Genomic DNA, 18648 nt, shown 5'->3' with positions numbered 1-18648 from the left:
ACTCAACCTTATGCAGTTGACTCTATGCTACTACACAAGACATAGTCCTTTGAGGAAAAGCGTACTATTTCCATGAGGCCCCTGTTATGGGTTGGAAAAGTCATAAAGAAGAAAGTCATAATAAGTAAGTAAATAGAAAGAAAGAAAGATGATAGATACAAAGATAGATAGATAGATAGATAGATAGATAGATAGATAGATAGATAGATAAAGTAACTATCCCAAGTAGAATTAATTTAAAGTGTAAATCATGGCTATTTTCTGTGTCTTCTCTGATGCTCAGGTTACAAAACGCCTGTCTTGAGCAATCATCCCTCTTGTGCTCCCCTTCTATCAAGGATGAAAGTCCCTTTTCTTCCTTAAGTCTGGAGAAGGTATTGCCTACATATTTTATGGCATTTTCAAGGAACAGCAGGATTTTGTCTTCTCTACCTCTGTGTCACTTGGAATGGTGTCTAGCCTGTGGAATTATTGTCATCATTATTTGTTGAGTAATAGACAAGTGAGAATATTAGAGCTGTTTTAAGCACCAAACCTGATTAACTTACTAAAGCAAGAAAACCAGTGAGAAGTATCAACCCAGCGTAAAAATCGTATATTCCACCTTGTTTCTCGTGGCAGTTCTTGACATGTTTACACCTTCCCTTCAAATGGTTGCAGTTGATCCTTCTAAAATTATCAGTCATTTTCTATGATGGTCAAAATCATGCTGATACAATTAAAGAAGAAACATGCTAAGGAATATAACATGTAACATGAGAACCAACTATCTTTATTCTTTTCTTCAGTGAACGATTTTTTATTTTTAAGTCTGTAACAGAGTTATCTCACAGTTGACTCAAATTGCAATACTATTTGCAGTTCTATTGACAGGTAGGCTCCTGGGCATCTCTTTTGAGTCTAGATTTCCAGGAAGAAAACACTGAGGTTGTAAATGATAACGCTGTAAACGGTCTCTATTGTCTGTCTTCATTCTTCAGCTGCTTCTCACATCGTAATACAGAATAGTAATTGACCTCATTTAAAGGTTGTTGTTTAATTATGGTACTTGTTGTGAGGGGGTGGGTCTCTGCAGCCTTGGCGGTCCTAGCACCAGAACGAGCTTTATAGACCCACCTGGTCTCAAACTCACAGACATCTGCCTGCCTCTGCCTCCTGAGTGCTCGGATTAAAGGCGTGCACCACCACCGCCTGTCTAATTACTGTGCTTTCAACCTTATTATTTAGCATTTTGAGACGCAAAACTTTTGGTTTTCTTATTTGCGCTTCCTGGCTTTCCTTGTAACTGGAAGGACCACATAAGGCAATGCAATTGCCATTATTCCTAGAGATGAAGTCCTTGCTACTTAATTTATACCTGTGATTGACTCTTAGGACAAAGGGTCCCTGGCGAGGTGAGAAGGGACAAAGAATCTCTGAGGGAAGAAAACCCCGTTTCATCTTAAGAAGGAAAATTTGAGTAACTGACTGATTCAAAATAAATAGATAATGATGGGACTTCAGCTTACACTCACTTTGCTCCTTTCCCACCACCTCCACTTAAACAGAAAACAAACTTTCACATATGTCCAGGATGGATACACTGGTTATTTCATAAGGAAAGAAAATTGATCTTTCAGACGAATTCGCATACTTAGGAAAGCCTTGTACCTGTCTTTAAAGAGGGTTTCATCAATCCCCTTTCTACGGAGCAGATCTCGTGGCCCATAGGGTGTGTCTTTGCATTTAGAGTCTGTGTCACACAGGAGGGTTTGTAGGAATGGGAAGAATCCAGCACTCGGAAGGTTTCTAGGTGCGAGGTAACCTGAAATTAAAAATGAACAAATAAAAATGCTGTCGCTATGACAGACATACCTGGGGAGGAAAAGAAAAACAGTAACATCTGCATTTTATAAAATTACATTTTGGGTAAGGCTGTCTGGGACCTTGAAATTAGTCCCGCCTTGGCAAATAACACTTGATTTAACTTGATTTTTCTAGACTTCCTAAAGTGAATCAAGGGACTTAAAAATGCCTGTTGCCCAATAGGAACTTCTACCTAGAGTTCATTCTAAAAACACTTGAATTTTTTTCGGCTATTTTTGATTATGTGTATGTGTGTCTGTGGTGGGGAGGTGTGCATACAGAGATAGATAACGATAACTGCAGGAGCCACAGGAGGGCATCAGGTGTTGGAGTTACAAGCGGTTGTAAGCCCCCCAACGTGGGTGCTGGGAGCCCAGCTCAAGTCCTCGCAAAGAGCAGCAAGCGTTTTTAAACCAGCGTGTCACTCCAGTCCCTCTAAAACGACGCTCAAAAAAAGTAGCTTTAAGAACACTTGTTAGAGTGGTTTAAAATTAAATCTGTATATCCGTGTGACAAAAGACTACGTAACCGCTAAGCATACCAATTCACCTACGGAAAATTTATAAAGTATGCCAGAGGGAAAAGATAAGAAAACTATATACTTTAAAGTGGCATAAACAGAATGTACCAAAACCTTTAAAATTCATAATCATATTTGTATTACAAACCTGAAAGATCAGACAAAAACATTTATGGCCTTTTAAATTTGGGTGATACATTTCATGTGAATTTTTTTTCTTATTTCTGACTGTGTATTAGTGTTTCCCGTGGTACATAAATCTAATTTTGTAATCAAATGGACATAGCTACAACCAGCTTTACAGAAGTTAACAAATAGTTTAGACTCCTCAAATCTTGGCATTTTAATTATCACATAGAATGTTCTTTCGCTCCTTCTTTAAAAACTCAATAGCAAAATTATCAGCAGAGTTAACAGCTTACAGATGGAACCAAAGTCCTTGCCAGCTACACCTCAGACAGCGGGCTAGTGTATAAGACATGTAAAGAACAGCGGAAAGCATGCACCAAAAACATGAGATTGCCAATCAACAAATGGCTAATGAAATGAAAAGATGGCTCTTTGAAAAGCCCACGAATGGCTAGCAAATGTGTGTGTGTGTTCAATATCCTTTAACTATAAAAAAAAAAAAAGCAGATTAAAAAACCCCTGTGTGATCATCTTTTACCAAAGTCAGAATGGCTTCTGTCAAGAAAGCAAATAACAAGTGCTGGTGAGTAAGAGGGAAAAGGAGCCTGTGCAGCGCTGTGGGCTTGCAAACCGGTGCGAACACTGAGACATCAGTACAGAGGTCCCTCAAAGCACTAAAAATAGAGCTACCCTATTGCCCAGCTAGGCCGCTCTTGAGCACACACCCCAGGGACTCTGCCTCCTACCCCACACACACTTGTGCATCCATGTTTGCTGTTGCACGATTCATACTAGCAAGGACAGGCAGCCAGCCTGGATGTCCACTCACGGCAGACTGGACAATGAAAATGTAGTTTCTATACACAGAAGAATGTCACTCAGCTGTTAATGAAAATTAAATTTGCCGAGAAATGGATGGAACTAGAAAAGTCTTACATGGAGTGACACTGCCCTGTCTCGGAAAGACAAAATTCACGCTTTCTTATACACGTGGATCCTAACTTTGACTGTTTGCATGCATGTAAATGGGAGGTTAGATGAGCATGTGCAGACCATGAAACTAAATAGGAGACTGTGAGACTGGACCAAGTGTGTTGAGAGGGAGGGCCAAAAGACATATATAACCCGAAAGTAAAAAATGAAGCTACTGGGGGAAAGACACAAGGGAAGGGGAAAGGTGGGGGAAAAGAGGCAAATGTCAAAATGAAACCTAATTCTTCATAAAGTAATAAAAAACAATAGTGAGTGATGTTAATGAATATGCAGATCCCCCCCCCAAATTAGTCATGAACTACAATGGAGAAGGGTTGATTTTCACAACTGTTTTATAAGATGCAATGGCTGGCAAGGCAGTTGGCCAGCTATAGAATGCAAGTTTGGCACAGTTAGGCTTGATATTAAAACACCAGATTCCTCCTGTGGGAAAAGGAGAGAGTCAACGAACTTCAAAAAAGATAGATTTTATAACTGTAAGGGAAGTTCCAAACTAGAGACTCAGAAACAAAACCTTAATTTCCTCACGAATCTGTTTTAAAAGGGAGTCAGTGAAAGTCGATTTTCATTTTAAAGAGAAAGAAACGAATTTTGAGGTGAGCACACCATGGCCATGCATTAATACAAGGGCAGAGAAGGTCATGTGAAGAAAGATGATCAAAATGACCTAAAGACTGACCAATGGAAAGAAAGGGGAGGGGGGCATAGAAGTTTTAGCCAGGGGAAAAGCAAGAGGGGAGAGAGAGAGAGAGAGAGAGAGAGAGAGAGAGAGAGAGAGATTTTAGAAAAAACTGTGATGTTGACCTTGAAGATAAAGAAGGGAGGCTCTAGTCCAGGGGTCAGCTGCCTAGAGAAGTCAGAAAAGACCAGAAAGCCCAAGAGACATAAAGGCCTGCTCACGTCTTGATCTTGAGCACACCAAAATTCCGGTCTGGACTTCTGATCTCCAGAAACATGAAATAATACATTCCTGTTATTTTTGAAGCAGCTCAGTTTATAATAATCTGTTACAGCCTTCATAAAGAAATAATGCAGAAGCAATCTCCAATAGTGTCTGAAATGAATTCCTGCAGTTCTGAAAGCTTTGAAACTCAGAAGAGAGAACATAAGCCCCCTCAACTACCCACTAGTTTCATGTAAGCAGGCCCAGTGACTGACACCAGACAGATTCCTTCCACTAAACCCCTAGTGTAAACTAAAGTGAAGCAACAATTCCCACGTATGTCTTCCTGAGGGAACTTGCTATAAGGGAGCAATCAAGTGGGCCCTTAACCCTTTCTCTCCATCCCCTCCATAGGAAACTTCTGCCTCAGTTCCTCTATAGGAACTTCATGCAAGACCTTCACATTACCTACAGTGCAAGTCACCATCAATGACCATCTGCTTTGTTACATAGATCCCAGTGAGAGCTGCTCACTCAGAATGTGATTCTGCCAATGGGGTTATTCCCACTCACTCTCAAGCATGCATGAACACTGATTTGAAGGGGGGGGAGGTACTAGGGTCTGGAGAGATGGCTCAGTGGTTAAGAGCATTATCTGCTCTCCCAGAGGTCCTGGAGCAACTACAGGCACTCACATGACAACTCTCAAGTGCCTGTAACTCCAGTTCTTGGGGATCTACTGGCCTCTTTTAGCCTCCATGGACAATGCACACATGTGTTACACAGACATAGACATGTAGGCAAATGTCCTTCCACATGTAATAAATTTTGCAAAAGAAGAAAAGAGGGCAGTAGAAACATGACCAGAAAACTCCTTTGCTGTGTACCATTTCTTAGTATGATGGGATGGATGAGCAGGGGTATAGTCAACAGATATACACAAGAAGCCTGAGGAGAAGGAAAGGAGGGGTGATGTCATGGGAAGAAGGGAGCTTTGCATCCCATTTTACCTTCCCTGGAACTGATTTTAACTTGCAATTTACGAGAGGAATTTGAAAGAATATAAACTCACAACAGTCTTCAATGTCCACAAGGAGAGCAACAGAACCAAAAACTCTGGGCCTAGGGGTCTTTTCTGAGACTGATACTCCAACCAAGGACCATGCAAAGAGATAATCTAGAACCCCTGCTCAGATGTAGCACATGGCAGCTCAGTCTCTAAGTGGGTTCCCTGGTAAGGGGAACAGGGACTGTCTCTGACATGAATTCAGTCGCTGGCTCTTTGATCACCTCACACTAAGTGGAGAGCAGCCTTACCAGGCCACAGAAGAAGAAAATGCAGCCAGGCCCGATGAGACCTGATAGGCTAGGGTCAGATGGAAGGGGAGGAGTCCTATCAGTGGACTTGGAGAGGGGCATGGGAGGAGATGAGGAAGGGAGGGTGGAATTGGGAGAGAATGAAGAAGGGGGCTACAGCTGGGATACAAAGTGAATAAACTGTAATTAATGTTAAAAATTTTTTTAATTAAAAAAAACAAGCTCATGAAGTATCAAAAGTAGAGGTGACAACATTGTGCCTAGATCTTTGATTAGTGATATTTACACTGTCATAATGGAACCATGCAAATGAATAATTGGTTCTCTTTTGCCCAAATGCCTCACAGTACTTGGCAGTACACACTTGACCTTCATCTTTGAACTAAGATCTGGGGGTCCCCAAGGTGAGGGGGCCTGATGCAGGAGCATCTCCCGTGTCCTGTGTACTCTGCTAGGCGTGTACAATGCCTTTTGCCACTCATCATTACTTCACAGCCATAACTTCTTTTCTCTTACATACCAGCTTTTCACAAAACGTGGAAATTCTCTAATGGTAATCAGTGAGAATCACGTGGAATGAAACTCTTGTGGCTTCCTTGCAAAAGGAAAATGGATTTTTCTGTCTTCCACCCGTCTAAGTTATCTGCTCAGGGAAGTAACTACACATCGAAATGCATCACCGAACAACACGCTTTCTAAAGAGTGGCTAATTTTAACTTGAACTTATTCTGCTCTAAAAGGTGTCTCGGATTCTAAAATAATGTTTCCTTTTCCATCCTTAAATGCCAGGGTAAAAGAAAAAGAGAAATAGCTCCCCATCTTTCATCAAACTTTTAAGGTGCGTACAGAGTTTACCTTCAGAATCGAATGATCATGTTGTCAGGCTCAGGCTTAAGAAAAAGGTAGAGGAAGGTCATGACTGTGCAAACCAAACCACAGTAAAACTTGCAGGTAAAATCAGATCTCAGGGGCTCAGGATGTCAGGCAGGATCAAATATGCACACCCAGGAAAGCATCCATGACCATCACTTGGACAAAAGCTACTGGGGGTCAAATTTGCCCCTAAACCAGTCTGGAAGTGGAGGAAGGAGGATGGGGATGAAGATTCCAAGTCACCGGTGGCTCAGTCTCCCAGTAACACCAAAGGCAGTGTGTGAGCAACCTTGGGTGGGAGAAGTTATTTCCTTAGAATAGGTAAAGCCCACATCACTGACTTGGTCCCATTACACATCTCAGAATTGTTTTGGGGAGTTGCATCAAGCCCAGCTATGGGGCAGCTTTAGAAATGAATCTAAACCCAATCAAATTCAGTAAAACTAGCCTTACAAAAAGATTGAGATCTAAGAGTTTTTACAGACTTGGTGTGGTAATGTCAGGCCATACATCCATGTTCACTGACAGGAAAGATCAAGTTTTCTTTTCTTTTCCTGCTGCACAAAAGTCCTTGCTCAGAGCACTATCCATGAGACGTACGGTGAAGATAAAAGCAAAGTGTGGACCACAGCCTTAGTAGCACCACCCAGGACCTTGTTAGAAATGAGCATCTCAGAAACTGAAACTGCAACTTGGTATTGGGATAGCTTTTTTGCATGCCTAAGATACCCTGGGTTCAATTCCCACCAAGGGAAGAAGAGACAATAGCTCAGCTCCCGACTCAGAAGTCCTACTTAGGGTTTATCAGGACACTAAGGGAAGGCCTGAGCAATCTGTGCTTATAATCACTTTACCTAGTTCTGGCACACACTCAACACAAAACTGGACGGTGGACCTTTACATAAGCGTCAGGTAGGAAACATTATAGCTCTGTGGACTGTACCAAAAGCATCACAGCTACTTAATTCGGCAACTTTTATTTTGAAAGAAGCCACAGGCAATGTGTGAGCTTCCTGGGTTCCGGCAAAGCTTCATTTACAAAGGCAAGCAGTAGGCTAGACTTGGCCTGTGGACTGCAGTTAGGTCTTCTCTGGGCGGGCAAGCCTTCCCAATTCTCCCCCAACCCCATGTCATTTCTCACTCTCATTTTCTCTTTCATCTCTGCTTCCATCTGAATATTTCTTCTTTGCTTTCCGCAAGACTGTTTCCTCCATTTCTCTCCCTATCTTCTCCTTTATTATCTCTTTGCTCATCGTTGTGGCCTGGCATGTGGCGGTGCTCTCCCAGCATTCTCCCTTTCTGCTTTACTTTTACTTTAGTAGGATTTTTGTCCACTTCCATAGTAAGCTCAAGAGCATGGGGCTCATGGTACTGTCTAGACAATCACTCTTTTCTACTTATTATATTGTTGAAAACAGAAACATCAGTCTTTATTGTAATGATGTGGCCTCTATTTGACACTGTTCAGCCAGGAAGATGGCTTTTGGTGACATTTATAGGTATTTGTATTTCTTTGTGTTTGTTTCAAAACAGGTCAGAACCCAATCTACATGGTAGTTTTATATTTCCAGGTAAAAAGAAATTAATCTTTATTCCAATGAACAGATGAATTAAGTCTTAGAAAGAAAATTTGGACTAGAAACTAGCGAGTTATTCATTAAGGATGTTATATTTTTCTTAACATTTTAGACAGAGGGTTCCATTGTCAGATTAATAGAAGGCCTTCTGATCACACACATGATGGTTCTTTTGTTAAGCAACTCCAAGCCATGAATAAATAAGGCAAGATCCAAAATTCTCATCTGCAAGCAATTGAGTACCCAACTATAAATAAAACAATACAGGCAGGGAAAGGGTCTCAAAAGTATATTTGTAATAATTTATTAAGGTAAGGTTTTACTCTGGTAGTTTTAGAGCAAATTTTGTTCTTACATTTTCGAAGACATAATTAAAACTGTGAAGGACATAAAGCTGCCCTTTCAAATCATTTCATAAACATTGTTTTAAGAGGCCCAGAGGGCCAGCCCTGCTTCCCTTCACAGGGCCTCCTACCAGGTTGCACCTGACAGGAATGCCTGCTGCCCCACCACCCTCCAGAGGGTAAAGACAGATGCATTTGCTCCTCTTATTCCAGACCCTCTGAGTCAGGGCTTTGGTACCCATGGAGCCCAGTCTGACAACCTAGAGTAAAACCTGACAGACTTTGAAAACTACGATAGAGAAAACCAGCAAAGGTGCATTTTTTTTTTTAAAGATACTAGATAAATAATAAGCAATTTGAAAGAAAGAAATTTCTGGTGTAAGTCTTAGCCACAGAGCTCAATACTCTGTCATCAACCATGAAATGCATTTGGATTAATAATTGGTTAAAACTCCCAAGGCCACAGAAATACTGCATGATGTAGGACTTCCGTGTAATATAGACCTCTATGTTATTACTACACTAAGCGTTAGCTTTTTTCCCCAATGTCAAAGTAAACACAATAGGTATTGTACCTTCAATAGATAGTACTGTATTGTGCTCTTGGGTCATAATAATGGGTAGACTCAGAGCCAGCTGGGTAGTGGTGGCACATGTATTTAATCCCAGCATGATGGAAACATGAGCAAGGGGATCTCTGTGAGTTCAAGGCCAGCCTGATCTACAGAGTAAGTTCCAGGACAGCCAGGGCGACACAGAAAAATCCTGCCTCAGAAAACAAAAACAAACAAACAAACAAACAAATAAATAAATGGTGGCCTCCATTAGTTATTCAAAATAACCAATGTTGTCTATTCTTGAAGGTTTCGTAAGTATTGGTGCTTCTGAAAATCTCTCTAATATGTGGCATCCATAAAAGCCACACAGTGAAGCCCTCCCTCCTCTCCTCAGTAAATATTTACTAAAATATTTTGTGCTTGGCATCAAATAAGGTATGAAGCAAGCTTCATTCTTATATTTTAAAAATGAAAACTTTTATTTTAACATGAAGAGTTATTATGAAGTCAGGAATTGGGAGGTATATAAAGCTGTGTAAACTTTCCTCTTTTTCAAGCCCATCATATGTTTACCAAATAAAATGCATGTGGATGTCTTTATTTTCGTGGGCTCCCAGAAATACCTGACATAGGAAAACATATATTTTAAACAAATACTGAAACAAAAAGCTTTGTTTTGAAAATAATTTTCCTATCCTGATCATTTTTGTTGTTGCTTTTATTTTTGGTTGTTTGTTTGTCAGCTTGACCGGAGATAGAGTTATGGGGAGCAGACCTCAGTTAAGAAAGTGCCTCAATAAGATTGGCCTATGGAGTACTTTTTGATTAATGATTGATGTGGGGGGAGGAGCTCACTGTGGGTGGTACCACCTTTCCTGAGCATGCAATCCTGAGTAGGATAAGAAAGCAAATCAAGAAAGCCAAGAGGAGCAAGCCAGTGAACTGCATTCTTCCATGGCCTGGGCTTTAGCTCCTGCCCTGCTTGAAATCCTGTTTTTTGGTAGACAGTGATCAGGACCTGTAAGCCATGAACTCTTTCCTCCCCAAGCTGCTTCTGCCCACAGTCTTTCTCTCAACAACAGAAAGCTAACTAAGACAATACCATAGCTTTAAAAGAAATTTAACATATATCATTTCTCACGAGCCACATGACAAATCCTAAAAGACAGTCTGAGCAGGTCTGACATCCATTTGGCAGCTCAAGCAGGGTTTAGTTCAGATTAACAGTAACATGTTGAAAATACAACTATAGAATACTTGACATTGAAAACATTTTGTTCAGCTATATTTTACTATCTTGGAATGAATAGCCTGGGATTTCAGAAAAACAGGCCCATTCCTGGGTTTTGCTGTTGAATTCCTAAATCAAAGGTGGGCAGAGGGTAAGTTAACCTCTCTAAACCTGTTTCCACATCTATAAAAATTGAGGATAATGGGACTTGCTGCCTCACAGGGCTCAGGGAAGATTAATTAGATGACGCTTATGAAAGACATTATGAACACTGAGTAGGCGGTCCCATAGAAACGTGGGCTGCTGTTACAACACTTCTATTTTTCTACCACTCACTGGCTGAGGCTTTGCTGCTCAACCCGGTCTTCCATCTCTATTCCCTGAGCCAATGCATAGGAGTATTGCATGATGTTTCTTTGTACCTAGTAACTCATAACATATACTTGCAGCAACTGGAGTAGTTTTTCAATTGCTGCGTGCTCAGTGGGTGTGGTACTATGACACATGCTGCCTCATTCTCCCCAGGCAAGTCTTGCTCCATAGGAGAGGTGCTTTGCTAACTAAGTTCAGGTTCCTCAGCAAGCTGGGGAGTGCAGCTGACAGTGAGAGCTCTGGTACCTTGTCTAATCCTTACAGCAATGGACAGTGAGGTCCCACGTCCGACTGGTTGGCATCTGAGGAATACTGCTCAGTTGTAGAGCATCTGTCTAGAATGTGTAAGACCATGGGTTTAATCTTTAGCACTCTGAAGGCAAAACAAAAGTCCAGTCAGCATCTGCATAGCACAATGGCTAGTCAGCAAGACTAAGAACAGACCTTGGACCATTCGGGCTGGCGCTGGGATTGTTAAATACACAACTACCTCCCTCGGAGCTGCTGCCAAGGACACAGGCAAATTCTAAAAAGTGCAAAAACTACCCCTGTAGAGATAATTTAGAAACAGGATACAAACAAAGCCAAGCAGGAAAAGATCCCTGCCTCCTTATGATTTGACTTATTGTTCATCTGCTTTTAATGAAAAAAAAAATTGTTTTTAAGAATACAGTTTAGACTCCAGACCTTGCTGTTCCTCTGGCTGTTGTTTCTTTGACCCTGAGTTGACACTTAGCCCAGAGGACTCTAGAATTCCAACTCACTGAGTGTCCATTACAAAATGTGTCTCCTTCTTCTCTGAATGCTGCCTAGAGCCTGCTGGGTGGGGGGTTCCCACATCCGTGCCCTGATCTATTTAAATTAAAAAAAAAATCTTGATTTACAGGTGGGCGACAGAACAGAAACAGGTACATGGCAATTACGAAACTCCCATGTGGACTGCATCTGGGGAAATTTAAAAATAAGAATCTCAACCACACTATTTAAAATATTCCCATGGGGCAGACATGTTGAGGTCTGCAGCGTATCTTAGAGGCTCTGTGGATCTTTCTAGATAAGCACAACAGTAACGAACAGGCTTGCTTTCCCAAAGCTTTCTTTTTAGTAACAGAACTTCAGTTTCATCTTTGAAAAAAAAATCTCTCTGCTTTTGCCATCTGTAAACAGAATCTTAAGCAACTATTTTTCCTCTCTACAGCTAAATTAGAGTTTTAAGGGGGGAAAAATGAAGCCTAGATTCTCTCTTCCCTTCATTCTGAGATATCCTCTTGCTGTAAACTTAGTCCCTTGATTCCCTTGGACCTACTCAATTAGGAACCTTCCCTTCAGCCTGCAAGAGGGGCTGAATTAGGCTGGATGTATATCCACTGGGCACAACTGTGCTGCCAAGAAATATCAACGAGGCCTGGTGCTTGGGTTGGGAGTTTCTGCTATGAGCCCTGCAGTGATAGTCACTGAGGAGAGCCCTCTCCTGAGCTCCCCTCCCCACCTCCTCCTGAGATCCAGCAACCCCCAGATGACCTCATCAAAGGAGGCCCCTCCAGAGAGGCCTCTCCAGAGAGGACCATCCTATGGCACCAGGACATCTGCTAGGAGTAGTGAGCAAAATGCTGCATGAATGGTTCTCTGCACTGTAGACCACCCAGGGCTCTAGGCAGCAGAGGCACCAAGCTTATTGGGAGGAGAGGACTGAAGGATTTAATGCCTTTCTGCTATTCTGATCTCAGACAGGATGTTGAGTTGAAGCGAGTGGAGAGTGGTGGAGCATCTGAGATTTCCATAATCCAGGCTCTTGGGCCCAAAAGAGTTTAAGAAACTTAAGTCTGACTCCCGTTCTGGGAAACACTGAATATATTTGCATATTAAGGACTTTTAAAAGTTTTGCAGATAAACACACAGATGCACAGACACATGAGTACTCGGGAGCGCGCGCACACACCCATCCTGAATAACTAACTTTAGTTAATTCCATACTTACACGTGCATGATCACAGGATTTTTTTTCTTTCCCCTTTTTTCCCTTCACGTGTTTTTTTTTTTTTTTAAAGGTGGCACTGAATAACGTCCTACAAGTGAATATTCCATGGAGCACACTGGTCCCACCCATTCTTGCTGAAAGGGCCCTGAAATGGGAAATATATCTCAGCTTTACCTTTCAACCTTGAAAACTTGTCTGTGAGCTGCCTGCTACCCCACCTACATGGCGTAGCTTCGGTGAATCAGGAAGCATTTTGGACATGTACATTGCTGTCTGTAGCAATCCCTCCACAGAACCCACCTAAGACGTTACTCAGAGGTGAAGATTTCATTGCCGAGGGATTTGAGGAGACTTCTAAAAGCCTACACTCTATAATGAGGAAGAACAATAAAGTAATGAGGAAATCAGAAGAGCGAAAGCAAGGGTCAGAAAACCAAAGCCTGCCCAATAGTGACACCATAGGGCTGCACATGCTGGCCAGGGTGTTCTCTGGGACTGCGTGTCCCAGAGAAGTCAAGGAAATGTGGTTCAGTTTAAACCATTCGTAATACGAAGCAAAAATAAATAAATAAATAGATACGTTGGGAATGTGTATGGGTTTTCTTGTACAAGAAGAATCCTACCTATCAGGTACAAAAGCTTCATTCCAGGGCCTCCTAGTGAACTTGTCCTCAGGCCAGTCCAGGAACATCACTAAAAGTAGCTCCACCTCCTTCATGGGAATGGAAATAATGAAAGGGTTTGCCACTAGTGTCAAAGATGAGCTGGAGAGATGGCTTACTCGGTAAAGCGTTTGCCCTGTAAGGATGAGGACCTGAACTCAATCTTCCGCAGCCACGACAAAAGCCAGGTACCCCGATCCCGATGCCAGTGAGGAACAGGAGGTACCCTGATCCCTGAAGCCTACCCATAAGCCAGTCCAGCCGAACTGGGAAGCTGCAGGTTCAGTGAGAGATGGTACTGCCTCAAAAAAAAAATGTTACATGTGAATGAGGAAGACACCCAATGTTGACCTCTGGCCTGCACATGCACACACATATGAATGCACATGTGTGTGTGTGCACACACAGAGGGAGAAGGAAGGAGAAAAACAACAGTGTTACTCTCTCTTCACCACTCAGAAGGGAAATGATGTCAAGTGGGAACAATGTCTTAACACCAGTAGGAAGAATTCTGATCAAGACAGTGAAATAACTTTCCAAGATACAAGGCACATTCAGGAAAAAAAAAAAAAAAATGTCCACTCCAACTTTTCCTCCAAAGCTTTTTCGTTCGGGTAAACTGAGTTCTGGGATGTTACCTGAAATTACATATTAACAAAAAATTCACAAACTGCTCCAGTGAGTGGAATTCCAGGTAGGAATAGGAATTAGAAAACATCCTTCAAGTCTTAGCTCTGCAAATGATTTATTATTTAACAATCACCCTCTGTCTCAAGACAATTTTCTTAGTTACACAAGGAAAAAAAATCTGGACCACCCATCCATCATAATGTTAGGAGTTAAAGAATCTCCTGTAAAACGAGATTAGCATGCTGAAGTGTTATGCACTAAAGATGAAAATTATGTTTGAAAATTAAAATGGGATTTCTGTAAGCCATTAGGAATAATGATATTGAGGAAAGAATTATGCCCTGTAGAGGTATGTTCCTGACAGTGACTTTTTCATTTGGAAATCTGAGTCAGTTGTTAGTTATCACAGGAAATTTTGTGTCATATACTGCAAAGTAAGGGCTGAGGGCACACACTGCTGTCACTATTGTAAAGGGGGGGGGGGAAGAGTCCCACGAAGGCACAAGCTCAGTGCTTTTCTAATCAACAGATGTTCTGTTCACTGGGGAAACTCACACTGTGGTTAGGGTCCATCACTCCTCATCAGCCAGGGGAATATTTAGGTCTTTGATATTCAGGCATCGTCTGTTTACAAATGATACATATGACAAGCTGCCAGTGGGAAAATGTGTGCCATGACCTTTTCTTTGAAGTGGCACTGTTGGCAGGTAGCAAGCCCTTCTTCTTGTCAGACTTGGCTCTTCTGCTAAACCAGAGTCCCTTACCAAGACCCCTGCCAATCACAAGGGACAATGCATATGACCCATGGCTTGCTTTGTAACCCTCAACAGATCACTGGCCATCTTCCTTGCTCTGCCAGAAAAACTTTTTATCAAATTCCCTCTCTCATTAAAGGGAAAAATTCAGAGTCAAATTCTCTGCTGGAAATTTGGTGAGTTGTAGGGTTCAAAACCCATCAATTTTTAAATTAGCATGACAATGTTTTCTGTATTTTCCTAAGAAATATTTTTGCTAAAAGGGATAGATTTTAGAGAAATTAAAGCTAAGAAATTGAAACCATTTTCACCAAGCATCTTGGATGAAAATAATCTGAAGCCACCAAGAATCAGAGAATTAATGGATCAGTGGAAACTCTCATCCCACGGTAGGAAAAAGTCAACTGGTGGAGTTACTGTAGAAGGCATTGGCCAAACTCAACAATAATTAAAATATGCTAAATTCTAAGGACAGAGTCTAGTAAAATAAGAGACACATGAGAAAATACCCATCACGTTGCTACTGACAATAAATTGAAGAGGAGGTAAGTACCTATCTGAAGACTACAGCTAGATTGTGATGGATCTGGACAGGGAACGTGGCTAAATATCACTGGAGACAAGTCTATAACATTCAGATCCTATCATCCTGAGTGAGTTGTCCCAGAAGCAAAAAGACACACATGGTATATACTCACTCATATAAACATACAACATAGAATAAACCCACTAAAATCTGTACATCTAAACAAACGAAGCAAAAGAGAGGACCCTAACTAAAATGTTCAATCCCCATCCTGAAAGGCAAAGAGGATGGACATCAGAAGAAAAAGAAAACAGGAAACAACCTAGGAACCTGCTACAGAGGGCCTCTGAAAGCCTCTGCCGTGCAGACTGTCAAAGCAGATGCTGAGCCTGATGGCCAACCGATGGGCAGAGTGAATGGAATTTTATGTAAGAAGTGGAAAAATAGTAAAAGCTGGAGAGGACAGGAACTCCACAAGGAGAGCAACAGAACAAGATAATTTGAACACAGGGAACTTCCCAGAGACTCATACTCCAACCAAGGACTATCCATGGAGATAACCTAGAACCCTGACAATGCAGCCACTTCTGATGAGAACTGATAGACTAAGATCAGAAAGAAGGAGAGAAGGACCTCCCCTATCAGTGGACTTGGGGAGGGGTATGCATGCAGAAAGGGGGGAGGGTGGGACTGGGAGGGGAGGAGGGAGGGGCTTATGGGGGGATACAAAATGAATAAAGTGTAATTAATAAAAGTTAAATAAAAAATTTTAAAAAAAGATTCAGATCCTAGTAAAGCATGATATTGACCCTAGAATGAACAAAGAAAATGAATGCACAAATGGAATACCATTTCTATGGAGTTTAGCAAACAGAAAACCAACAACAACAACAAAACCAACAACATTAAAAATTACATAGCCAGGTACATAAAATAATACTAGAAACATGAACCAAGCATGAAAATATTGTTGGTTACAGTTTCTCTTGGTCAGAAAGGAGGAAGCAAGGATGGAAGGGAGAAGGTGAGATCTGGAAGGGTTACACAAGAATGAACATGTAAGAGTTTGATAAGGTTGTATAGTGAATACATTTGATATTTTTATGCTTGCCAATATGCTCTGAATATTTCACATTTTTTCTTAATGGTGATATACTAGAACTGAATCAGGCCATAATGAGAAGATTTTAGTTACAGAAGAACCTGAGAAGCCTCATTAGAAGGCAATCTTACCTATAAGCCAGTTCAAGGAGAGCTTTATTACAATGCTCTCTAAGTTAATAAACTCCATCCCCTTTGTGCAAATCTTATGGAAAACTCATTGACCTAGGTATTTTGTTTTTGTTTTCCCGCCATCCTCTTTGCCCTGTTTATTATGATATGAGCTAGGATCTGTGTTCCTAAGAGGGATGGCTAATTCAGAGCTCATTAAATGCAGGACTCCAAACTGTTCATTATCCATTACCTCCATCTTGTTCCCACTGAGCATCGTGTATGGTGTGTTTACCCCATTACCAAGCTTAATTAAGTCCTTTAAGAGTTTCTCCTAATCCTTCAAACTCTGTGTTGCTGGTAAATATGTACCATTCATTTGCATTGCTTCTGAAATATTGATGAATGTATTTTTACTTGTTTCTAAAAGCCAACTCATTGTTCAATCTGCGTGTCTTTCTCAACTGGCTGTTTAAAAGTCTCCTAATATTAGACCTTTCTTCTACTAGTAAAAATACCCCAGGTTACACAGTGGGGTATTCTGTCCCAGTCTTATGGGACAATAAAAAAAAGAAACCACAACCTCATAATGTCTAGCTTTTTCTAGCTACAAATATTCAATGAATTTTTACAAAGAATTTGAGCCAACTAGAAACACACAAGTTATTACAGCTGACCCAAGAAAAAATGTTCAATCCTCAGGTGAATCCCAGGTTATCTCTCTCTCTCTCTCTCTCCTTCCATATTAATCAACAGGTTCATCATTTTTCCACTAGAAGCTCCTCCAAGACATTCTTATAAGTAATGACAAGTGATTTGGATTTGTTAGTGCTTTGGTTTTAAGTCAGTAGTCTTCATCATTCCCTGGAGAGAAATATAATGTAAGACTTGTCAATATCAGGTTGACCTTTGTCCTCCTACACTGTCAGTTTGAAAGAATGCAGACATTATAGACTCATATGATTTCATCACGTGAATGACATCATCAGTTTCTTGTTATGATTTTACGTAATTCTGCCTTCAAATCCTTTCAGGCTTCATATGTGGGAGGTACCCCCATTTGTTATTTTTTCCTAGCTAGATATTGTCTCCAAATCTGGTTCTACATCATAGACACAGTGTCATTATGCATTTACCCATTCAATCAATGCATTTTTTCAAAGAAGGTCATTTATAGCCCATAACATGGAGTTCTCTAGAAAAGAGACTTTTAAGGAGCTAGCAAAGAAAATCCCAGTCATCAACTTTTATTTGGCCATGAATATTTAAGAGTTATACCTAACTCACATAATACCCTCCAGACAATGGCCTTTCCATTTCTCATTTTAGAACTTCCCTGCCAGGGTTAGACTTCTCTAAAGTAGCAATAAAATGAAATCCTATTTGCAAACAGAGTACTTGAAAGAAACTGGTATGTGAACTCGCAAATGAACTGGATGAGTCATGCATTGGATTGTCCTTCCTTCTTGCCCTCTTTGTGCCTATTCAGTCGACTTTCTGGTGGCCTAAAGTCTCAGGCAATCACATGCTGTTTTTCTCTTAGCCTAATGATATTAAGAATAACAGAAGGATGAGAAGGGGTCCTCCAATGGCCCATCATCAGAGATGTTACATGTTAAACCTGCTCTTTATATCAGATCCCAGTTCAATATTGGTGATAAGTTTAAACAAACAAACAAACAAACAAAAAACAGAGAACTGGGATTAACACAAATAAAAATTTTAGGATGGTCTCTTAAAAAAAAAAAGGGACAGCCTCCATGAAACAACAGAATTAGAACCTGGAAATCAATATAATTCCTTTCTGGCTCTGAGAGAATAAGTAGATCAGTGACTGAAAGAGCTTACTAAATAGTCAATACTCGATATCCAATACTCAAGGTCAGCCCTGGGGAATGTTCATAAATAATAGAAATGAAGAAGGGAAGATATCTCAAAGATCTCTCAGTCTCCACCTTTCAAACATCACAATTGGAGTAACTTCATCACTGCCGTCTAAGGATGTTTAAAGGCCCAGTAAAGACATTAAAGTCATCCAGTTTGACTTCTTCCTTCCCTCTTCACTGCTCTTCTTGCTCCTTATCACTCATGTCAACAAAATGAGCTACCAGCTTTTGCCTATTGTTCCAAAAAATGCCACAGTTTTCTCCATGCACGCTGGAGCGTTTTCATTATTTCATTTGCTGAGACTGTACAGTTCTTCTTCTTCTTCTTCTTCTTCTTCTTCTTCTTCTTCTTCTTCTT

The 18648-nt window shown here is 40.9% G+C and overlaps 1 protein-coding gene across 1 annotated transcript in view; it reads right to left on the bottom strand.

Annotated features, from left to right (window-relative positions):
* Abca12 (ATP binding cassette subfamily A member 12) overlaps positions 1–18648 on the bottom strand; it is a 161862-nt gene that overhangs the window by 107268 nt on the left and 35946 nt on the right. Inside the window, exon 3 of the mRNA XM_055616847.1 lies at positions 1651–1804. Within this exon, the coding sequence (XP_055472822.1) occupies positions 1651–1804 (154 nt within the window). The remainder of the gene's footprint in view (positions 1–1650; positions 1805–18648) is intronic.

This window comes from Psammomys obesus, unplaced genomic scaffold, assembly GCF_907164565.1.
Source record: "Psammomys obesus unplaced genomic scaffold, mPsaObe1.curated_primary_1811, whole genome shotgun sequence".
NCBI lineage: Eukaryota > Metazoa > Chordata > Mammalia > Rodentia > Muridae > Psammomys > Psammomys obesus.
Note: the sequence above shows the minus strand (reverse complement) of the source record. Positions and strands in the feature narration are given on the sequence as shown.